Here is a 25,888-nt window from a genome sequence, read left to right on the forward strand (position 1 = left end):
TTCTTTCTTTCCTTCCTTCCTTCCTTCCTTCCTTCCTTTCTTTCTTTCTTTCTTTTCTTTTCTTTTCTTTTCTCTTCTTCCTCTTTCTCTCTCTCTTTCTTTTTCCTTTTTTTTTTCTTTTAGACTGGCCGAGTACTCTACACTTGCTTTCAATCTATACAGGCCCAAAAGAGCTCAGAGTAAGTATGACAGAGACATATGTATGTATGTATGTATGTATTGGTGGGCTAATTTTCATTCCAGGGAATTGATTGTACATACCCAATTAAATAAATTATGCATCTAAATAATGGAATAATATGCAGCCATTAAAAATATGAGGAGGTTCAGTAGTAATACAGAAATATCTGTAAGAAACATCATTAAATAAAAAAGGCAAGGTACAAAAATAGTATGTGTATATATATACATCAACACGCCAGCATGCTTGCTGGTAAATACATAAAATATCCGGAAGGAAACACGTCAGTCACTTCAGCAGAGCCAAAGTGATGTTTACTTTGATATCTTTAAATAATATACTTTTCATACTCTTCCTTGATTTACTAATTTTAGGTGTTATCTATTCTTATTATGTTATTTTGCCCTCAACAAATGAGGATTAAGCTCAAGTACCCTGCCCCATCTCTATTATATTATATTACTACTTTTTGTTCTTCTGTTGGTGACTTTTCTGTTCTTAAGGTTTGCCCCTTTATTTGTTCTGTCAGCAACAGACAATAGACAGTATCTTTTGGCTCCTTGCTGTTACTTGTATTTTACTATAAACCTTTAAATTTTCACAGTTGCAAACGTGTGTTATGTGTTGTAACCATGATTGCATTTTCTGTGCTTTCTCTACTAGTTGACTCTAAGAGTAGAAAATAAAGTGTTTATGTTATTATTATTACGTAAATATAATTCCATGTACAACCAAGCAGTGTAAAGTAGTATATTAGGATTCCATTCCCTTTTTTGAATAGCTTTTTGCTTTTTCATGGGGTTTTTGAATGGCTTTTCTCTCCTTATTTTTCAGCCTTTATCACCTCCCTGAGTTCCAAATTCTTAGGAGTAATATAGAAATCTTTGGAGTCCCTGCTTTTGCTAGGCTCACTCCCTGAAGCCCTCCATCTTCCCACCTTAGTCAGGTCTTCGCTGACATCCTGGAACTTTCCTTCATTATTGTCCTTGGTTAGACCCACCGATTTCAGTGGATTTCATTTCAATCCACTGTCTGGATTTCATGTCGTCTTTCTTGGTTCACTCTTTCTAAGAAAGGTATGCATTTGAGTCTTTAACCAGTCTAATTCTTATTCTTTTATAGGGCTTTTTTTTTTTTTTCTCTGACAGCTTTTGGGAACTTCTCTATTCTTGATGTTGTGAAATTTTATATGATATAACCAGAGTGTGGATATTGTATGACTCAAAGTGCTGGATGCTGTCAGTCAGCACTTGTCCTTCAACTCTGGGAAGTTCTCTGCTATCATTTTCTTTTGTATCCTCAGATTAAACAATCCATATATACCCAGTTCCCGGGAAGAGAAAATCTTATGTATAATTCAATCCAATCCCATCATTTAAAGCTTCTTCAAGTGTAACTCAGTCTTTGGGGGATAATTTCTCATTCTTTGAGTTACTTCCCTTTCCATTTTGACTTGAAGATGGCATTTGAAGCATTGGAAAGATGAAGTAAATGAACTTATGCTATAGGGAAAGGAGACTTCCTGGTTTCATGCTGGTTTTGGGAATCAGGGCATGAATCCTTCTATTCATGGTTAATGCCTACCTTCGTTTACCCAGTGTATTTCTCCTCATGGAGTTGAAGCCCCAGCATAAAGAGATACCTTAACAGCTTCCTCTCCTATGACTACCTCATTCTCCCCATACGTTAGTAGGACAGGTGTGTCATATCCTTTTCTCTATTCTTTGATAAATCTTCCCCGTTTTCCCTTTCTCTTTCTAGAACTCATATTAGATATTAAAGGTTGTAGATTGACAGTAGTGACTCTTTTAATTCATATTTTCTCTCTTTTTTGTTGTTCTGATTTCTCAAGCATATTTTAGATTTTATCTTCTAGCCCTTTCATTTAGCAATTTTTTGTATCTTATAAGAGATTTTTCCTTGTTTTAATCGTTATTCCTATTTCACAGTATCCTATTCTTGATTTGTTGATATGATAGTTAAATAGGAAATGTTAAATTTTCTTCTGTTTTTTCAGTTACCTGTTTGTGGTAATTTTTCTGTTTATTTTTTATTATATTTATATTCATGTTATATTTATAATATTTTATAACTTATTTTTTTAAGTATTTCTTTTTCATCCTCTTTTTAAGAACAAGCTAACAAAAACATGAGTGATAGCTCATTATTTGTGGCCTTAGCTTGTCAACAGGAGGCTTTATTTTAGGGTGAGTGAGTTGAGAGCCAGCCACTTTTCTCAGGGATCACTAAATGTTAGATTTCAGGTATCTTGCTCTGGGATACCAATCTTAACAATTGCTGCAATCCAAGACAGTTTATTCTATTAGTTAGGAGAACTTTTACTGCTGCTGTTGTTGCTAATAATGATGATGATGATAATGTTGGCTTAAGAATGGAAGGCTAGTTACTAAACATTCTGTGTGTACAGAGGCCCAGGTGTGGAAGAGCACAAAAGATTAACTAGAGTCCAAAATTTCTGGCAGGAAGACCAAAAAGGGTAGCCTCCAGGAAATTACACAAAGGGAGGAGTGTGTTAAAGCCACCTTCATAAAGTTGTTTATAAATTTCTTTTTTTTTTTAAAGATTTTATTTATTTATTTGACAGAGAAAGACACAGCGAGAGAGGGAACACAAGCAGGGGGAGTGGGAGAGGGAGAAGCAGGCTTCCCGCAGAGCAGGAAGCCTGATCCGTGGCTCAATCCCAGGACCCTGGGATCATGACCTGAGCCGAAGGCAGACACTTAATGACTGAGCCACTCGGGTGCCCTATTTATAAATTTCTGGGCCCACTCGTGAGCCATGTATGTATGGACCTGATCCTAATTAGCATAAATGATAACTGAATTAACTAGTAGACCACCACATAGGTTTCATACTAAACACTGGGTGGCATATATGCAGGAAAGATCTGAAGAGCACTAGAAATGCTCTGAAAATTGTACTGACATTGGAACCACAGCCCACTGTGGGAATTTCAGCCTGAACTTAACTAAGCACATGACCTGCTAAAACAAAAATAACAACACTCTCTGTAGAATATAAACAAGACTCAGTATATCATAAAAAAAATATTCAAAATACACAGGATATAATTCAGAATTACTTAGCATGGGAAGAACCACAAAAGTTTCAACTTGCGTGGGAAACAATAATCAACAGATGCCAACACTGAGGTGACAATGATGTAGGAATGACCTGATAAAGACTTTAAGGTAACCATTATAAAAATGTTTTTAAAAATCACAAATACATCTGTAGCAAATGTTTAAATAGAAAGTCTCAGCAAACAAATGCAACGCCCTTTTAAAGAACCCAGTGCAAACTTTAGAACTAAAAATTACAATCACTGAAATATAAGACTCACTGGATGGATTTGCCAGGAAGTTCTCCACAAAAGCAGTGAATAATCTGGCAAAAACTGTCAGAATCAACGTTATTAGAACTGTAGAAACTAATCAAAACTTTATAGCAACCAGGCAAATGCTTAGTCAAAAAAAATCACAAGCTCACATTTAAGGAAATCTCTGTTGAGTCACTACATGGCCACTAAGCTAACAGGACAGCAATCTCAGTGGCCACACATAACAAAGAATATAGATTATGAAAAACTAGTTCAAGAAAGTCACTAAACACACAAAATCAGATAAAACAATCAGCAACAACAAACCCTAGGGTTGGGTAGAATCTGATTTCCACTGTTACTGTGTTATAATATTCAAAACATTCAGTTTTAACAACAAAAAAAGGTATTCAAAGAAACAAATTTTGGGCCATAAGTAGGAAAAAAGAATTAATAAAAACATTCCTGGAGAACGCCCAGACATTGGACTTACTAGACAAAGACTTTTAATCAACTAAAATATTCTCAAAAAGTTAAAAGGAAACCATGTACAAAGAACTAAAGGAAACCATGAAAATGACAGAGGATATCAGATAGAGAATATTGGTAAAGAGATAAATTATAAAAAGGAACCAAATAGGAATTCTGGAATGAGAAGTACAATAACTGAAGTGAAAAATTCACCATGGAGGTTCAACAGCAGATTTGAGAAGATGAAAGAATCAACTGATATTAGTGTCTGAGGAGCAGAAAGTAAAAAGAATGAAGAAAATTGAACAGAGCCTAAGAGACCCATGGGACACTTTGAAACATTATCAGTATACTCAAAATAGGAGTCTCAGTACAAGAGGAGAGAGAGAAAGGAGCAGAAAGTATATATAAAGGAATAATGGTCAGAAAGTTCCCAAATTTGATGAAAGGCATGAAGCTACACATCGCAAGAATCTCAAAGAACTCCAAGCAGGATAAACTCAAGGAGATTGACATTGATACATATTATAATCAAAGTGTTGGAAGCAAAAGGCAAAGAGAGAATCTTGACAGCAGCAAGAGAGAAGTGATTCATTACACACAAGGGATTCTCAATAAGATTGAGAGGCAATTTATCATCAGAAACCAGGGAGGCTAGAAGTCAGTGGGATGAAATATTCTAAATGCTGATAGAAAAAAAAAGAACAACAGAACTACTAAGGAAGAATTCTGTATCTGGCAAAATGATCCTCTAAAAATGAAGGCGAAATTGACATTCCCAGGTAAACCAAAACTGAGAGTATTGTTACTAGTAGATCCACCAAACAGTAGCCAAGAATACATTTTTCTCAAGTGCACATGGGATGTTCTCCAGGATAAACCACATGTTAGTCCACAAAGCAAGTCTCAATAAATTTAAAAAGTTTGAAATCATGCAAAGCATCTTCTATATATACAGAATGAGATCTGAAATCAGTTACAGAAGGAAATTTGGAAATTTCCCAGATATGTAGAAATTAAATAACACAGTCTTAACCAATGGGACAAAGAAAAAATTACAAAAGAAATTAGAAAATACTTTGAGACTGAAAATAAAATCACAATTTACCAAAATTTATGGGATACAGAAAAAGCAGTACTCAGAAATTTATAGCTGTATATTAAAGAAGAAATCAGCCAGGGGCACCTGGCTGTCTCAGTTGGTAGAACGTGTGACTCTTGATCTCGGGGTTGTAAGTTCCAGCCCCAGGTTGGTTGTAGAGATACTTAAAAAATAAAACAGGGGCGCCTGGGTGGCTCAGTCGGTTAAACATCTGCCTTCGGCTCAGGTCATGATCTCAGGGTCTTGGGATCAAGCCCCACGTCTGGCTCTCAGCTCAGCGGGGAGTCTGCTTCTCCCTCTCCCTCTGCCTCTCCCTCTGCTTGTTCTCTCTCTCTCTCTCTCTCTCTCTCTCTCTCTCTCAGATGAATAAATAAAATCTTTAAAAAAAACAAAATAAAAAAATAATAAAAAAGAAATATCTTAAGTCAATAACCTAACTTTACACTTTAAGGAACTGGAAAAAGTGTCAACAAAATACAAAGCAATCAGAAGGAAGGAAATCATAATTGTTAAAGTTGAAGACAAGATAGGGAATAGAAAAACAATGGATAAGGGGCACCTGGGTGGCTCAGTCAGTTAAGTGTCTTTGTTTGGCTCAGGTCATGGTCTCAGGGTCCTAGGATTGAGCCCCACATCAGGCTTCCTGCTCAGCCAGGAGTCAGCTTCTCCCTATCCCTCTGCCCCTACCCCTGCTTGTGCTCTCTCACTCTCTCTCAAATAAATCTTTTTTTTTTTAAGAAAAACAATAGATAGAATCAAATATACCGAAAGGTAGTTCTTTGAAAAGGCCAACAAAACTGACATATCTTTAGTTAGAATGACAAAGAAAAATGAGAGAAGACACAAGTAACTAAAATCTGAAATAAAAGTAGGGACACTGCTACTGACCCTCCAGAAATAAAAGGATTATAAGGTAAAACTGAACATTTGCATGCCAACACATTAGATAACCTAAATGAAATGGAAAAATTCCTAGAAATACACAAATTGCCAATACTGGTTCAAAAAGAAAGAAAACTACAACAGACCTACAAAAAATAGATTGAATCTGTAGTCAAAAACCTCCTGACAAAGAAAATTCTAAAACCAGATGACTACACTGGTTAATTCTGCCACACACTAAAAGAAGAATTAACACTAATCCTTCTCAAATTCTTCCAAAAAATAGAGGAGGAAATACTTCTAACTCATTCTTTGAGTCCAACATTACCCTGTTACCAAAGCCAGACAAAAATATCACAAAAAAGAAAATTACTTTTATCTGTGAATACAGATAAAAATTTTCAGTAAAGTCCTAGCAAACTGAATCCTACAGCATATTAAAAGGATTATATGTCATGACCAACTGGGATTTATCCCAGACATATAAGCAAGTTTTAAGATAAAATCAATTAATATAATATGAAGGAAAAACCCCACATGATTATCTTAATTGATGCACAAAAAGTATTTGACAAATTCCAACACAGTTTCATGATAAAAACACTCAGAAAACTAGGAATTTGGAGGACATTCCTCAACATTTGTGGACATTTACGAGAACCCACAGATAACATTTTACTCAGTGGTGAAAGAGTGAAAACTTTCCAAGATAAGGAACAAGACAAGGATGCCCACTTTCACCACTGCTATTCAACATTGTACTAGTAGTTCTAGCCAAGACAATTAGGCAAGAAAAGAAATAAAGGGCATCCAAGTTGGAAGGTAAGAAGTAAAACTATCTGTATTTGAAGATGACACTATCCCATCTATATAGAAAATCCCAAAGAAGTCCCCAAAAGCTATTAGAGCTAATAAATTCAGCAAAGCTGTAGTGTTCGGTCAGTATACAAAAATCAGTTGTGTTTTACACACCAGCAAGGAACAGTCCAAAAAGGAAATTAAGAAAATAGTTCCATTCACGGTAGCATCCATAATAATGAAGTATCCAGGAAAAAAATTTAACCAAGTATGGGAAAGACTTGTAAAGTTAAAAATAGAATATACTGCTGAAAGAAATTGAAGAACACCTAAACAAATCAGGAGACATCCCATATTCATGGATCAGAAGATTCAATATCGTTAAGATGACAATACTTATCAAAGAGATCTTCAGATTCAGTACAATCCCTATTAAAATTCTAATGGCCCTTTTTGGAGCACCTGGGTGGCTCAGTCCATTAAACATCTGCCTTTGGCTCAGGTTATGATCCCAGGGACCTGGGATTGAGCCCCACATTGGGCTCCTTGCTCAGCAAGGAGTCTGCTTCTCCCTCTCCTGCTCCCTCTGCTTGTGCTCTCTCTCTTTCTGTTTTACAACTAAATAAAATTAAAAAAAAAATAAAATTCTAATGGCCCTTTTTACAGAAATGGAAAAGATGATCCTAAAATTTATATGAAATTGCAAGGTGCCCTGGATAGCCAAAATAATATTGAAAAAGAACAAAGTTGGAAGAATCACACTTCCAGATTTCAAAACTTACTACAAAGCTTCAGCAACCAAAACAGTGTGGATCTGGTGTAAGTATAGACATATAAACCAGTGGAATGGAATTGAGAATCCAGATGTAAACCTGTATACCTGTGGCCAGTTGATTTTCAACAAGGGTACTATTGTTATTCAAAGAGGAAAGAATAGTCTGTTCAACAAGTGGTGCTGGGACAACTGGATATCCACATCTAATATAAACAGAAATTAACTCAAAATAGATCAATGACCTAAATAGAAGAGCTGACACCAGAAAACACTTAGAAGAAAACATAGGGATAATCATGACATTGGATTTGTTTTAATTTTAATTAATTTATTTTTTAAGTAGGCTCCATGCCCAACACAGGGCTTGAACTCACGACCCTAAGATTAAGACCTGAGCTGAGATCCAGAGTTGGATGCTTAACCGACTGAGCCACTCAGGCAGGCACCCCCTGACATTGGATTGTAGATGGAATCTTAGCTATGACACCAAAAGCATGAATAACAAAAGAACATAAAGTGGACTTTTAAAAAATTAAAAACTCTTGTGCCTCAAAAGACATTATCAAGAATGTGAAAGGACAAGCTACAGAATAGAAAATATTTGCCAGTCATATATCTACTGTGGCTCTAGTATTCAGAATATATAAGGTACTCTTAAAATTCAACAGCAAAATGACAAAAGACTCAATTTAAAAATGGACAAGGAATTTGAATAGACCTTTCTAAAGAAGATGTACAAATGGTCAACAAGTACATGGAAAAATATTCAACATCAGTCATTTGGAAAATGCAAATCAAAGTTAAAATGAGATGCCACCTCACATTTGATAAGTTGAACATAATTTTTAAAATGGAAAATAGCAAGTTGACAAAGATGTGGAGAAATTGGAACTTTCAGACATTGCTGGTGGGAATATAAAATGGTGTGGTCACTGTGAAAAACAGTTTGGTGGTTCTTAAAAAGTATAAAATAGAATTATCTTATGATCTAGTAATTGTATTCCTAGGTACATATCCAGAAGAATTAAAAACATAAATACTTGTATGTGAATATTCATAGCAGCAGTAGTCACAGTAGCAAAAGATGGAAACAACCCAAATGTTCATCAACTGATGAACGGATACGCTAAATATAGTATAGTTGATCCTTGAACAGCATGGGGGCTGGGGTGCCAACCCTCCATGCAGTAAAAAATACACATATAACTTTTGACCTCCCCAAAACTTAACTACTGATAGCCTCCTGTTGACCAGAAACCTTACTGATAACATAAACAGTCAATTAACACATATTTTGTATATGTATTATATACTGTATTCTTCTAATAAAGTAAGCTATGGAAAAGAAAATGTTAATAAAATAATAAGAAAGAGAAAATACATTTATAATGCTTTTCTGTATTTAAGAAAAAATCTATATGTAAGTGGACTCACACAGTTCAAACGCATATTAAGGATCAACTGTATATCCATTGAATGGAATATTACTCATTCATAGAAAAGGAATGAAATGTTGAAACCTGCTACAACATGGAGGAATCTTGAAAACATTATGCTAAGTGAAGGAAGCCAAACACAGAAGGTCACATATTGTATGATTTCATCATATAAAGTATTCAAAATAGCTAAATCCATAGAGACAGAAAGCAAATTGGTGGTTGGCAATGGGTTGAAGAGAGGGAAGAATGGGGAGTAGCTGCTTAATGAATATGGTGTTTCATTTTGGGGTGATAAACATGTTTTAGAACTAGTCAGGCGTTGGGGTCCCCTGACATTGTGAATGTACTAAGTCCTACTGAATCGTCCACTTTAAAATGGTTGATTTTATATGAATTGCATCTCAATTTTTAAAAATGGGCAAAGGACTTGAGTAGACATTTCTCCAAGGAATGTATATAAATGGCCAGTAAACACATACAAAGCTGTCCAACATCATTAGTCTTTAGGGAAATGCAAGTAAAAAATAATAATGATTACATACTACTTCCCACCTAGTAGGATAGCTATAATTTTTTTTAAAAGGAAAATAACATATTGCTGAGGCTGTGGAGACAGTGGAACTCTGACTCATTGCAGGTGGGAATATACATTGCTTCAGTTGCTGTGGAAAAGTCTGGTGATTCCTCAACAGTTTATATATAGAATTAACATATGACCTAGCAGTTCTACCCTTAGGTAAAACCAAAGACAATTGAAAACAAGTGTTCAAGGAAAAACTTATACTTGAATGCTGATAGCAGCATTTTTTATAATAGCCAAAACATGGAAACAGCCCATATGTCCATCAACTGATAAGGATAAACAAAATGTAGTGTATCCATACAATGGGAATATTCAGTTATAAAAAGGAATGAAGTACTGATAAATGCTATAACATGGATGAGGCCTGAATACATGCTAAATTAAAGAAGCCTGATACAGAAAGCCACATAATGGTATGAAATATCCAGAATAGGCAAATCTGTAGAGACAAAAATTAGAGAAGAGAGGCAAATTGAGAGTACATTTGTGTGTTGTTTCAATAATTGAGACAGCATGGTACTGGTTAAGGGATAAACACCTAGATCAGTGGAACAGAATAGAGTTCAGAAATAGACCCACAAAAAGATGGCCAATTGATTTTAGACAAAACTGAAAAAACTATACAGTGAAGGAAGGATAGCATTTTCAACAAATGGCATTAGACAATTAGACTACCATGTATAAAATAATGTCAATCTAAACCTTATATCAAACTTCATATAAAGAAAAGATCATAGGCCTGAATAGAAAACAAAACTATTAAAGATTTAGAGGAAAAGAGAGGAGAAAATCTGTGTGTTGGGTTTGCCAACAACTTACACATAGAACCAAAAGTATTTTCCATAGAAGAAAAATTTGATAAATGAGACTTCATCAAAATTAAAAACTTTGCTGGGCGCCTGGGTGGCTCAGTTGGTTGGGCGACTGCCTTCGGCTCAGGTCATGATCCTGGAGTCCTGGGAGCGAGTCCCGCATCGGGCTCCCCGCTCAGCAGGGAGTCTTCTTCTCCCTCTGACCCTCTTCCCTCTCGTGCTCTCTCTCTATTTCATTCTCTCTCTCAAATAAGTAAATAAAATCTTAAAAAAAATTAAAAACTTTGCTGAGTGAAACTTTTAAAAAAATTTGAGAGAGAACACGAGCCAGCATGAGGCGGGGGGAAGGGCAGAGGGAGAGGGAGAAGCAGACTCCCCACTGAGCAGGGAGCCTGACGGGCTCGATCCCAGGACCCTGAGATCATGACCTGAGCTGAAGTCAGACACGCCGACTGAGCCACCCACACACCCCATGAAAGAAACTTTTAAGAGAATAAAAAGACTAGCTATAGAACGAGTGAAAATATTTGCAAATCACATATCGGACAATAGACTTGTATCAAGAATATATAAAGAACTCTTAAAACTCAACAAAAAAACAAACAACCCAATTAAGAAAAAGGCAAAAGATATGAACAGATACTTCAACAAGTATATAAGGATAGCACATAAGCACATGAAAAGATGGTGAACATCACTAGCTATTAGGAAAATGAAAATGGAAACCATGATGAGATACTCCTACATACCTAGTAGAGTCACAAATATATACAGAACCAAGTGCTGGCAAGGATGCAGAACCAGAGCTCATAAAATGCTAGTGGAAATGCAGTGATATAGTCACTTTAGAAAACTTTGTGACTTAGCAGTCTTGTTATCTGCCATAGAGAAATGAACATAATTTCACAGACAACCCTGTATGCATATGTTTATAGCAGCTTTATCATAACTGCCATAAAATAGAAACAACCCAAATTCTTTCAGTAGGTGAGTAGATTACCAAACCGTAAGACAGTTTTTCAGAGTGGTTGATGGAAAATTCTGTATCCTTGTTAAAGTGGCTACTGGAGTCTATGTTAAAATTCTTTGAACTGTACTCCCTACACTTTTGACTGTATGACAAAAGTAAAAAAAAAAATAAGTTATAAGTCATTAGTACATGACTTTTGTGACAAATGATTTGAAAATCTGAAGGAAATGGGTGATTTCTTAGGAAAATATACCAAAGTTGATTAAAAAATAGAAAACCTATTTAGTGTAGTTATCAAAGCTGAGACTGAAAATGGTGATTAAGGATCTGTGATTGTAAAAGACATCATATTTACATGGCTTCACAGCTGAATTCTAAGTAACCTTTGAAGGATAGGTGGTTCTAAATCAATTTACATGTTTTTCCAGACCATACAGAAAGGTTAAAATCTCCCCAATTTTTTTAAATAACTAGAATAATTTTAACACCAAAACCTGATTAGAGATATCACAGAAAAAGAAAACTATTGACTAATATCACTTGTAGATGTAAAAATTCAGAATAAAATATCAACAAATCAAATATAGCAGTGTAATTAGGGAATAATACACAATGAGTAAGTTCAGTTTAATCCAGAAATACAAGGTTCCTTAAGCTTCAGGAAATCTAAATGTATTATAATTCATTACATCAATAGATTATAGGAGAAAAACCGTAGACATTGGAAAGACATTGACAAAAGTCATTGCTAATGGAAACTGTCGGGTACTTGATGTGCCTCCTCTCATTTAATTTTCCCCAAAGTCCTGTGCCCCCCTTTATTGATGAGGAAAGGAGCTCAGAGATTAAGAGACTGGCTCAAACTTGGCATACAGGGCCACTCTTAATGTCAGGCAATTATTAGTGAGAGTTGTTGGGGTTTTTACCTGCTGATGTGCATGATTTCTTTATATGTTCTGGGAATTTCATCCTTTGTCAAGTATGTTGCAAATATTTTGCAACTTTATTGTGCCATTTGTTAGAAAAAAACTTTGAAATGAATGTATTTACTGTTATCATTTATGTCATTTGTCTTCTTAAAATACCTTTCTTTTCCTGAAGACCATAAATATAGCCCAAAGTATTTTCTTTTATCATTTTGGTTTTTACATTTACAACCTTACTTCATCTGGAACTTAACTGAGTTAACCCCTTGTGGTCACATCACTAGTTGTCCTCACATACCACTGATTTGTGAAACAGGCAGTGGCTGAGAGCATGGGACCTTGAGCCAGCCAACCTGGTTTGAGTCCTGAAGGCACCTTTAACTGGGTGTGTGACTTTGGGAAAATAACTCAAGGTCTCTCTGCCTCAGTTTCCTTATATGTTAAGTGGAGATATTAATTCACTGTTCCCCTTGTAGTGTTATTGTGAGAGGAGTGTGAAGGAATGACAGCATATGGGATGGGGATGGGGGAGAGTGGGAGCCACTGTGGCTTAAAAGTCCCATGTCCAAAATTAGGGACCACTCCATCTTGTCCCTGTACATAGTCTGGATCCCAGCCAGGGACAGGGCCCAAGAACAAAAAGTATATGCACTTGAACCTAGTCTGTGACTCCTACTAGGTGTTTATGTGCACTTGCAGACCTCCTAATGCAGAGGCAGGATACCACCCAGAGCATTTTATCAGAAGCCAGGCCCACTTGGTGGGTTACACAGCTGATGGTCTACACTTATCAGGTTTCTGGGAAGCTAATCTAAGGTCATTTTGTCACCTTGAAGGAGAAAGGGTTTTGGTAATCCTACTTTCATATTACTATTTCCAGAAGAAGGAGGAGACAATATATGGCAGCAAAAACAACAAATATACACTATAGTATTTCTCATTAAATTCATACTTTTCGTTGCTTTCCTAAATAGGATTTTTTCCCTTTTTCTATTATAAATTCTGGATGGTTATTCTTGCCATATAGGTGCTATGTATTTTTCTAGGTAGATGATCATAATCTGCAAACAATCAGGAGTATTCTTATTTCATTGATATGGACTTACACATAAAAGTTGAATAGCAGAGTTGAGTGGCAAACATCACTGTCTTTCTGAATCTAATGGGGATACTTCTGATGTGCTATCAAGTATGGGTGTTATGATTTTGTGGTAGACATCGTCTATTCCTTCATTAACTTAAGGAAGTTTCTTTCTAGTTTACTGAGAATTTTTAATCATGAATGTCTCTAGTTTTATCATATGCCTGCTTGTCATTTCCTGAATTGGCAATGTGGCTGTTTTCCCTTTTCATTAGTTAAGGTAATGATTTACATTGAAAACTCTTTAAACTGAACTGTTGTTGCATTCCTGAGATAAACCCTACTTTCCCATGATGTATTGTTCTTTTAATACAAAGTAAATTCTATTTGCTAATATTTGGCTTAAGATGTTACATCTGTGTCCATAAGTGACATTAGCCTAAAGTGTTCTTGACTTTGGACTTCTCTTGATTGGTTTTGGTTTCAGGATTATTTTATTAAGTTATAAAATGAATTGGATTTTTTTCTCTTTTCTGGAAAGACAATATAGCATAATAAATAAGAACGTAGCTCTGTAGCCAGATGCTTTTGTTGGAATCCTGATTTTCCACAATCTTGACTTCTAACACCATAGGTCACTTTCTCCTGTTTTTCAACCATATATAAATGGAATCATACAATATGTACTCTTTTGTGTCTAGTTTCTTTCAATCAGTATTATGTTTGAGAGATTCATCCATGTTGTTACATGAAGCAGTAGTTTAGTAATTCTTGTTGCACTGTTAAATATTCCATTGTATGAGCATACCACAGTTTATTCATTCTGTTGAGAGAGTGTTCCAGTTTTTAAAAGCCTCTTATAAATTGTCCTGCTATGAATATTCTTGTTGTGAACATATGTACATTTGTTGGGTATTTCTGTTGGGTACCTACCTAGGAGTAGAATATATAAGTATATGTGTATATATGTTCAGCGTTAATAGATAATGCCAACAGTTTTCCAAAGTGTCTGTACCAGTTTTCACCCCTAACAGCATTATTGGAGAGTTGCTTCTTCCACATCCTTGCCAATACTTGGTACTATCTGCTTGTTCATTTTTGCCATTCTGGTGAGTGTGTAGTAGTATTGTATTGTGGCTTTACTTTGCATTTTGTTGATCACTAATAAAGTTGAAAATCTCTCCATACATTTTTTTAGGTCTAGCCTTTTATTCTTATATGAATAGCATCTGTCTTATACATGGATATAGCCCTATGTTCATAGCCCCAAAATTAAAGTCAAATAATCAGAATATTTTTATTTAGGTTCATAATATGTGTATAACAATTTACTAGGTTGTATTACTTAAAATTACTGAGATAATAAATAATGAGAACTAAGCAAAAACTCCAAAAATAGTACCTTAAGCAAAGTTAAATTCTCCATCACATAAAGGAAGTAAATAGGTAGACAGTAAATGGCTGTTATTAAAGGAAATAGGCATCTTCTATCTTGTTACTCCATTTTACAAGGTCTCCAAATAGCCCAAGATGGATGGTAAACTTTCAGACTTACCATGATATTCTAAACAGCAAATGGAAGGAAGTTTTTAAAAAAGATCCCCCTCTTTTTAAGGAATCTTCCAGGTAGTACATATAACTTTTTCATAAATATCTTATTAGCTAGCAAGTATACAGTAACAATTGCTACAAGAGATGCTAAGAAATATTTTAGCTTAAAGTCAGTGCACCCAGCTAAAAATTAGGGCTTTTGTTTACTACGAAAGATACTTAGGGGATATTTGGAGCAGTTTCTTTTATAGGATGTATTGGAGAGAAACCAAGAAGTAAAAGCTGCAGTCCCTACTCTTAACATAGATTCTCAAATGTATTGAGTAGTAAAGACTGTAATGCAGCATTGTGATAGGAAATTCAAGGGGCCTAAGAATCCATAAAGGAAAAGGGCAACCTGGACAGAAACAGAGAAAATATAAGATAGGAACAGAATAAACATTGAATAAATGAATGACTAAATAATGGAAAGACTAAATGAGCATTCTAGTCATTTTTTTTTCCAATTGAGAACAGCTTAAAGTTACACAATAATGCAAGGGAGTCACTTTAACATTTAATTGCTTATAATGATGGGTTTCACTTTGGGGGCTTAGTGCAAATGTGTGTGTGTGTGTGTATTGCAAATATATAGATAGTGCATATATGTGTGTGTGTGTATATGCCATATATATATGTATATATATATATATGTATATATATATATATATATACACACACGTATACCTTGCATTAATAAACATCCTTTTTGAAGCTTATACTCCTATCTTTCTCAAAAGGAATAACAGTGGGATGTCCTCAGTTATCTTAGGGATGTTGTAAGCCATTAGTTAAGAAAAAAATGTCCTGGGGTGCCTGAGTGGCTCCGTCGTTAAGCGTCTGCCTTCAGCTCAGGTCATGGTCCCAGGGTCCTGGGATCAAGCCCCGCATCAGGCTCCCTGCTCCTCAGGGAGTCTGCTTCTCCCTCTCCCACTCCCCCTGCTTGTGTTCCCTCTCTCACTGTTTCTCTCTCTGTCAAAGAAATAAATAAAATCTTTAAAAAAAAATGTCCTGATTGCACCAGATCCTCCCGTCCCTAAATGGAACATTCCTAAAGCTTATAGGTATTACATATCTAGAGATAAAGCCAACCTCACACCATGCAGAAACAATGAGAAAATAACTTTAAAAATAACACTCATTCATCTTTGTGATATATCCATGAGGGAAGTAACTACTGGCATAAACTTTAAATTACATGAAGGGTGACATCTGTAAGATGACAGACTAGGAGAAAAACCTCAGGACCAGATGGTTTCACAGGTAAATTCTACCAAACATTCAAAGAGGAATTAATACCAATCTTTCTTAAACCCTTTTTTTAAGATTTTAGTTATTTATTTGACAGAGAGAGTCACAGTGAGAGAGGGAACACAAGCAGGGGGAGTGGGAGAGGGAGAAGCAGGCCTCCTGCCCAATGCGGGGCTCGATCCCAGGACCCTGGGATCACGACCTGAGCCGAAGGCAGACGCCTAATGACTGAGCCACCCAGGCACCCCTTTCTTAAACCCTTTTAAAACAGAAGAGTGAACACTTCCAAACTCATTTTATGAGACCAGCATTTCCCTGATGCCAAAGCCACATAAAGCTACCACAAGAAAAGAGTACTACAAGCAAATATCCCTAATGAACAGGGATGCAAAAATCTTTAATAAAATACCAGCAAACTGAATTCAACAGCACGTTAAAAAGATTATACACCATTAACAAGTATACAAATGTGATTATTCCTGGGATATAAGTTGTTTCAACATATGCAAATAAATCAATTTGATACACCATATTAACAGAATGAGAGATAAAAACCACATGATCACCTCAGTTGATGCAGAAAAACCATAAAATGCAGGAAAAGTATAAAAATTCAACAACATAGGTATAGAAGGAACTTACCTCAGTACAATAAAGGCCACACATGAAAAACCCACAGCTAATATTATAATCAATGGGGGAAAGAACTGAAAGCTTTCCTTCTAAGATCCAGTACAAGGCAAAGATACCCACTCTTGCCACTTCTATTCAACAGAGTACTGGAAGTCTTAGAGCAATCATACAAGAAAAAGAAGTAAAAGGCCTCTATATCAGAAGTAAAATTTATCTCAGATCTGATAACAGATCGCATATATAGAAAACCCTAAAGACTCAACAACAAAAATCTTAGAACTAATAAATTCAGTAAAGTTGCAGAATACAAAACAAATATATAAAAATCAGGTGAGTTTCTATGCACAAACAACAAACTACCCAAATAGGGAATACAATCCCATTCACAGTACTTAGTGATAAGTATAAAATACTTAGGGATGAGCTTAACCGAAGTCAGAGACTTGTACCCTGAAAATTATAAAATATTGATGAAGGAAATTAAGGAAGACACAGAATGGAAAGAAATGCCCTGTTCATGGATTGGAAGAATTAATATTATTAAATGTCCATACTACTGACAGTGATCTAAAGAGTCAGTGCATTCTCTATTAAAATCCTAATGGTGTTTCGGTGCCTGGGTGGCTCAGTTGGTTGGGCGACTGCCTTCGGCTCAGGTCATGATCCTGGAGTCCCGGGATCGAGTCCCGCATCGGGCTCCCTGCTCAGCAGGGAGTCTGCTTCTCCCTCTGACCCTACCCCCCCTCATGTGCTCTCTCTCTCTCTCATTCTCTCTCTCAAATAAATAAATAAAATCTTAAAAAAAAATCCTAATGGCGTTTTATTTTTTTTCCAAGATTTTATTTATTTGACAGAAACACAGGGAACACAAGGGCATTTTAAAAAAACTTATTTATTTGAGAGAGAGAGGAAAGGGGCAGAGGGAGAAGGAGACAAGCATATTCCCCACTGAGCAGGGAGTCTAATGTGGGTCTCGATCCCAGGACCGTGAGATCATGACCTGAGCCAAAATCAAGAGCTAGATGCTTAACCAACTGAGCCACCCCATTGCCCCCCCAATGGCATTTTTTACATAAATAGAAGAAACAATCCTAAAATTCATATGGACTCACAAAAGACCCCAAATAGCTAAAGCAATCTTGAGCAAGAACGAAGATGGAGGCATCACACTGACTGGTTTCTAAATACTATTATTACAAAGCTACTATAATCAAAAAGTATGATACTGGCATAAAAATTGACATCTAGACCAATGGAACAGAATTGAAGGCCCAGAAATAAAACCACGTATCTCTGGTTGACTGATCTTCAACAAGAGTTCCAAGAATCCACAATAAAATGAATACATGATTTTGGAAAACCTGGATATCCACATGTACAAAAATGAAATTAGGCCCTTTACTCACACCATATACAAAAATCAACTCAAAATGGATTCAAGACTGAAATGTAAGACCTAAAACCATAAAACTAGTAGAGTAAAATGTAGGAAAAAGGCTTTTTGAAGAACTTGGCAGTGATTTTTTTGGATATGGCAACAAAAGCAAAAATAGGCAAGTGGGATTTCATCAAGCTGAAAGTTTCTTGTCAAAGGATACAAAGTTTCAGTTATGCAAGATAGGAATAAATAAATAAGTTTTGCTTCTGACTTTATTGGGTTACAAATGATTTAGAACCTACATGTAAATCAGGTATAGGGCTAGAATGTCATCACACATACAATAAAGGAGAGACCCATGAACAATGAAAATTATGGCACCCATTGAGTGTTCTGGGTTTTTTTTTTTAACCATCTTAATCTTCAAGACCTTATTTTAGCTGCACAGTGCTATTTTCCTGCTTGTTCATTTTTTAAACAGCTTTGTTAAGGCATAATTGATATGCAAAGAACTACACTATTTAATATATATAATTTGATGAGTTTGGACTATGTAAATAGACGTGATACCATCTTCAAAATCAAGGTAATAGACATTTCCAGTACCTCCAAAGTTTCCTTGTGTCCTTTGCGGGATTTTTTTTGATTCATTTTATTTTGTTTTTTGTGGTAAGAAGAGAACATGAGATCTGCCCTCTTAACAAATTTTGAAAGGCACTATATCTTACTGTTAACTATAGGCACCATGTTGTACAGCAGATCTTTAGAATTTATTGATGTAGCATAACTGAAGCTTTATGCCCATTGAATAACAACCCCCTTTATACCTACCCCCATCCCCTGGCAACCACTACTGTATTCTCTGCTTCTATGAGTTTGACTATTTTAGATGCCTCATATAAGTGGAATCATGCAGAATTTGTCAGTTATGGTAATTTATAGTTTCCTAGAAAATTATCCATTTCATCTGTTTTCCATTCTCTGGACTTGAGGATATATGTATTTAAAATTTAAAAAAAATTTTTTTAAAAATCTGTTTCATTTTCTTTGTAGCATTTATCACTAAAGGAAGTTAGTTATTCTTTTATTATTTACAGTCTCTTTCCTCCCATTAGATTGTTGTTTCCATGACTGTGGGGACCTTGTCTGTCTTGTTGACTAGCACCTAGAGCAAGGTCTGTCACATGGTAGCCATTCCTTAAATATTTCTTGAGTGGATGATTGTATGATCTGTTTCTTTAAGTATGTCCCCTTTTCCATTGCTAATGCTGTTTACTTGTGTTTTCTCTTTTTTCTTGATTCTGTTGCCAAAGGCTTATCTATTTTGTTGGTTTTTTCAAAGGACCAGCTTTAAGTTCTCCAGATCAATTCAGTTTCTTAGCTTTTTAAAAAAAATTCTGCTTTTTTCTATATTAATTTCTTCTTTCTGTTTTCTGTATGTTTTATTGTTGCTGTGTTGTTCTCATTGTTGTCTTCATTCTAAATTCTTGAGATAAGGGGCACCTGGGTGGCTCAGTCGTTAAGCATTTACGTTCAGCTCAGGTCATGATCTCGGGGTCCTGGGATCAAGTCCCGCGTCGGGCTCCCTGCTCAGTGGGAAGCCTGCTTCTCCCTCTGCCTGCTGCTCCCCCAGCTGTGCGCTCTCGCGCTCTTGCTCTCTCAGGTAAATAAATAAAATCTTTAAAAAGATAAATTCTTGAGGTGAAAACTAAGTTTATTTTCTGTCTTCCTTGTTTTCTGATAAATACTTTTAATGCTATAAATTTTCCTCCTCACTTTTGCTTCATTCCATAGGTTCCAATGGCTTTTTTTTTTAAACTTCTGATTTATGTTTTCAGCTTTTATTTTCTCTTCAACCAAAGATTTATTTAGAAGTGCATTTAAAAATTTCCAGATGTGTAGATCTGGGAGGGGATGGACTTTATTTATTTGTTTGTTTATTTATTTATTTTGCTGTTACATTAATTTTTAAATTTTTTTTAAAGGCAGTGAGAGTGTGGGGCAGGGAGGGGCAGAGAGAGAGGGAGAGAGAGAATCTTAGGCAGGCTCCATGCCCAGCACAGAGTGTGCTGCAGGGCTTGATCTCACGATCTGAGATTATGACCTGAGCTGAAATCAAGAGTCGGATGCTTAACTGACTGAGCCACCCAGGTGCCCCATAATTTTCAACACATTATGGTAACTGTGGCCTAGGTGATATCGGCTTTATGGAAATTGTTGGATATTTCCTTTGTTACTTAGAAAAGAGGTCCACAGACTACACCTTGTAGGCCACAAGGGCCTGGTGCCTATTTTAGAAATCAAGTTTTATTGGAACACAGCTGTACTCATTTGTTTACCAGTTACAACGGCACGACTGAGTGGTTGTGACAGAGACCCTGTGGCCCATGCAGCTTAAGACATTTAGTGTCTGGACTTTTCACAAAAAGTTTGCTGACCCCTGACTTAAAACATGGTCAGTTTTTGTGACTTTTTCATATGCATCAAAAAATATGTATATTGTCTCTAGGGTACAAGTCTCTTATATCCTTATTAGAATAAGCTTGTTAAGTTGGGTTATAGTGATCCTTATGTCCTTCCTCATAGTTTGTGGTTTTGATTATACATATCTGAGAGAGATGTATATAAACCTCCCATCCACTTCTATATTTTAGTCAGGGTTAGGTTTATATATTTTGAAGCTGCATTGTTGTTGCATAAAGAGTTTATTAAGGTTCATAACTATTACACTGTCCTGTTGTGTTTTCCTTAATAAAATATGAAATAGTCTTCTTTGCCTACTTACACATTTATGTATGTATGTCTTAAAGTATTTCTAAAGAATATTATTATTCCTGTCAGGTTTAGGTTGAACTACATATATTAGGAAAACTAAATAAGTAACAGTTTAAACAAGAAAGATTATTTCTTTCTTGGGTAGAAGTCTGGAGATAGGTATTCCAGGGCTCTGTGATGTCATCAGGGACCCAGGCTCCTATCTTCTGCTTCACCATCTTGGTATATGGTTTTCATCCTAAGGTCCCCTCATGGTCCACGAGACTTCTGGAGTTCCAGCCAGCACATCTCCATTGAGGGCCAGAAGGAAGAGGAAAGGTAGGAGGGCAAAGCTAGTTGGTTGAGCTCAGCCAACTTCTGATAGATGACCTCAGAAATCCCAGAAAACAATTCCATTTCCATCTCACTGGCAGAACTTAGTGAAGTAGCCACACCTAAGCAGAGAGGCCTGTCAGGTAGTTACCAAGGAGGAAGGTGAGACTGGACACTGCCTCTTGCATGTTGCTGTTTTTGTTAGTAGGCTTTTCCTTTTATAACTTTTTCTATTCCTTCATTGTCAACCTTCCTCAGTTATTTTGTTTCAGGTATGTCCCTTGTAAATAGAATATAGCAAGATCTTGAGTTATTTGCTTTTAAACAATCAGAACATCTGTTTTAATAGGTGAGTGTAATGCATTCATTTTATTATCATTGCTGCTATACGTGGCAGTATTCCTGCAATTGTCTTTTTTGCCTTCTGTTTGCCATGCTTTCTATTTAATTCTTTTTACTTTCCCTGCCATTTGTTACACTGAATTTTCTTTTTTTTTTTCTGTTTTAGAGGTTGTATGTACTGTTTTGATTCTTTTAGTTATTACTCTTAGTGTTTTTTAGCATTGTTTTAAAATAATTTCAAATTTACAGAAAAGCTGCCAAGAATAGTACAAAGGATTCCTGTGTGTCCTTTACCGAGATTCCTCAAATGTCAACAGTTTATGAAATTTCCATTATCATTTTTTTCTTTATACCTATGAATAGTGTTTCCTGAACCATTTGAGAATACATTACACACATAATGCCCCTTGCATGGACATTTCCTATAGAACAGGTCCATTCTCTTACATAATAACAATAAAAGAGTCAATTTCAGGACATTAAAATTCATACAGTACTGTTACCTAGTCGATAGATAGTGTTCAAATTTCACCAGTTTTCTTAGTAACATTGCTTGTAGTGGGAAACAACACTTTATTTTGGTCCTGGATGCAGGTTCACACATTGCAGGTCATTATCATGACTCCGTGGTCTCCTTTGATCTTCTGTGAACGTAGGATTTTTAAAGACTGTAGGCCAGTTATTTTGGAAAATGTCCCTCATTTTGGATTTGTTTACATTTTTCATGATGAGATGCAGATTACGCACTTTTGGCAAAACTACCACAAAAGTCATGTTGCATTCTTCTCAGTGATTTGTATCAGGAGGCACATGGTATCAATTTGTCCCGTTACTGGTGGTTTCAACTTTGGATGCTTAAGGTAGTGTCTTTGAAGTTTTCCACTGTAAAGTTACTCTTCCCTTTGAAATGAATAAGTATATTGTGGGGAGTTTTAGCATTCGTCAGTGATTCTTTCCTAAATTATTTATTACTAAGATGATTATCAAAGGCAAGGTTCTAATTCCATCATTCCTTTTACCAGTTGGGATTCTACTCCCAGGAAGGGCTTTCCCTACCCATTTGTTTGTTTATTCATTTATTTATTTATATTTGTGTGTATATCTGGATTCTTATTTTATTCAATGGGTTCTAATCCATTATTATCATTAGCTATTTTGAGGCATGTATTGTTTCAGAATCAACCAGTGGAAGCCCCTCCCATGTTCTTTTGACATGTTCTCATTATTTGAGTACTGCTTGATTTTCTGGCACAAGAAGATGTTCCACTTTCATCTTGTTCTTTCCTGGATTCGGCATTTCTCCAAGGAGCCCTGGTTTCTTTTATTTTTTAACAGCCTTATTGAGGTATAATTGCATACAATAAACCACACATGTTTAAAGTAGACAATTTGCGGGATGCCTGGGTGGCTCAGTCATTAAGCGTCTGCCTTCAGCTCAGGTCATGATCCTGGGGTCCTGGGATTGAGCCCCGCATCGGGCTCCCTGCTCAGCGGGAAGCCTGCTTCTCCCTCTCCCACTCCCCCTGCTTGTGTTCCCTCTCTCGCTGTCTCTCTATCTGTCAGATAAATAAATAAAATCTTTAAAAAAAATCAAGTAGACAATTTGGTAAGTTTTGACATGTACATACCTGTACATACCATCACCACAATCAAGATAATGAAAATATCCATCACCCGCAAAATTTTCTTAATGCCCCTTTGTAATTCCTCCCTTACTACTCCCTGTCCCTCCTGCAATCCCAGAAACCCTGATCTACAGTCACTATAGAGTAGTCTGCATTTTTTTAGGGAAAAAATATACATATATATAGAATCATATACTATGTACTTTTTGTCTGTCTCATTTCATACACCAGAATTATTTTGAGATTCATGTTATAGCAGGTATCAATAGTTTACACCTTTTATTACAGAAAAGTATTAAATTGTATAAATATTACCACAGTTTGTTTATTCATTTGCCTGTTGATAGACATTTGAGTTACTTGCAGTTTTGGTTTGTTACAAATAAAGCTACTTTGAACCTCTGTGTACAAGTCTTTGTATGGATATGTGCTCTCTCTCCCCTTGGGGAGATGCCTAGGAGCAGACTGGTTGAATTATATGGCACATGTGTATTTAACTTTTTAAGAAATTCCAGACTATTTTCCAAAATAGGCTGCTGAGATTTTTGATTGGGATCATATTGAATATGGATCATTTTGGGGAGAATTGACATCTTAATAATATTGAGTGTTTCAATCTATGAACGTGTTATATCTCTCTATTTAGGTCTTTAATTTTCTCAATAATGGTTTGTACAATGCTACATACAAGTCTTGCATATCTTTTGTCAGATTTATCCCTCCACATTTCATATTTTTATCCTATTATAAACACTTTCATTTTAATCTCAATTTCCTATTGTTCATTGCTACTGTATAAAAATACAATTGATTTTTGTATATAGAGTTTACCTCCTACCTTTCTAAATTCACTTGTTAATTTTAGTACCTTTTTTGAAGAATCCATTGGATTACCCACATAGGTTGTCATCTGTGAATAAAAGCAGTTTTACTTCTTTCTTTCCAATCTGGATGCCTTCTGTTTATTTTTCTTACCTTACTGCACTCATTGGAATCTCCCAATAAACTGCTGAATACAACTGTTGAGAGTGGTCATGGTACCTTTCTTCCTGATCTTGGGGAAAATTATTCAGTCTTTTACTATTAAAGCATGATGTTACCTGAAGGTTTTTCCCCTTACTTATTTGAGGAAATTTACTTCTATCCCCAGTTTTCTGAGCATTCTCTTTTTCATCAATAATAAATGTTGCATTTTGTCAAATGCTTCTTTGTATCTACTGAGATGATCCTATAGTGCTTTTCTTTTTTAGTCTATTAATATTGATGAATTACATTGATTGAATTTTTATAGCTAAACCAACTTTTCACTCCTGGAATAAACCCCATCAGTCAGGATGAATTATCCATTTTAAGTACTGCTAGATTTGATTTGCTAAAATTTTGTTCAGAATTTTTACACCTATCTACTTGACGGATATTAGTATGTAGTTTTCTTTTCTTGTAAAGTCTTTCTCTAGCTTTGGTATCAGAAATGCTGGCTTCAGAAAACAAGTTTGACAGTATTGCCTCCTTTTCAATTTAACGGGAGAGTTTTGGTAGAATTGATAGTCTTTCTTCCTTAAGTGTTTGGTAGAATTTACCAGTCAAGCCTTCTGGGCCTGGAATCTTCATTGTAGGAAGCTTTTCAACTACCAGTTTGATTTATTTAATAGATATAAGGCTATTCAGGTTATATATTTCTTCTTGAGTGAGCTTTGGTAATTTATATCTTTCAAGGGACTTATTCATTTCATCTAAGTATTTGAATTTATTGGCATAAAGTTGTTAGAATAAAGCTTTTATTGTTTATTATCTGTAAAATCATTTTAATGTCATCTCTCTTGTTACTATATTGGTGATTTATTTATCTTTTCTTATAAGTCTGGCTAGAAATGTAACAATTTTATTGAATATCTCAAAAAATCACTTTTGTTTAATTGATTTTCTCGTTTATCTGTGTACTGTTCCATTTGTGTCAGCTCTGATAAATGATATTTCCTTCTCTTTGCTTACTTTGAGCTTCACTTGTTCTTTTTCTATTTTTTTTCTTCTATTTGTCTTAAGGTGTATGGAAGCTGAGTTCATTCATTTGAGATCTATTTTCTTTTTTTATAGAAATTTATGTAAATTTCCAAGTAATCCTTTAGTTGTATCTCACAAATCTTGCTGTGTTTTTCATTTTTATTCAGTTCAAAATAATTTGTAATTTTCCTTTTGACTTCCTCATTGATCCATAGGGTATGTATGTATGTATTATACAGTTTTATTGAGATATAATTACATAAAACATTGTATAAGTTTTAGGTGTAGAGCATAATGATTTGATACATGTATATATTGCAGAATAATTAGCACAAGTTTAGTCAACATCCATCATCTTGCATAGTTACAAATTGCTTTTTTTTTAAGATTTTATTTATTTATTTGACAGAAAGAGAGAGAGCAAGAGCAAGAACACAAGCAGGGGGAGTGGGAGAGGGAGAAGCAGGCTTCCCACGGAGCAGGGAGCCCCATGTGGGGCTCGATCCCAGAACAGTGGGATCATGACCTGAGCCGAAGGCAGAGCCACTCAGGCGCCCCTACAAATTGCTTTTGTGTGTGTGTGTGTGTGTGTGTGTGTGTGTGTGTGTGTGTGTGTGTGTG

The 25,888-nt window shown here is 35.6% G+C and overlaps 1 protein-coding gene across 2 annotated transcripts in view; it reads left to right on the top strand.

Moving 5' to 3' along the window:
* Nucleotides 1–25,888, top strand: part of BRCC3 (BRCA1/BRCA2-containing complex subunit 3) — a 58,791-nt gene that overhangs the window by 20,267 nt on the left and 12,636 nt on the right. Inside the window, exons 7-8 of one of the 2 annotated variants that reach the window (XM_025862875.2) lie at nt 124–179; nt 21,231–21,305. In XM_025862875.2, coding sequence (XP_025718660.1) covers nt 124–179; nt 21,231–21,305 — 131 coding nt within the window. The remainder of the gene's footprint in view (nt 1–123; nt 180–21,230; nt 21,306–25,888) is intronic. The other variant, XM_025862876.2, reaches the window with a different exon arrangement.

The sequence above is a fragment of the Callorhinus ursinus genome, unplaced genomic scaffold (assembly GCF_003265705.2).
Source record: "Callorhinus ursinus isolate GAN/ISIS: 27379988/994484 unplaced genomic scaffold, GSC_fseal_2.0 scaffold112, whole genome shotgun sequence".
Lineage (NCBI taxonomy): Eukaryota > Metazoa > Chordata > Mammalia > Carnivora > Otariidae > Callorhinus > Callorhinus ursinus.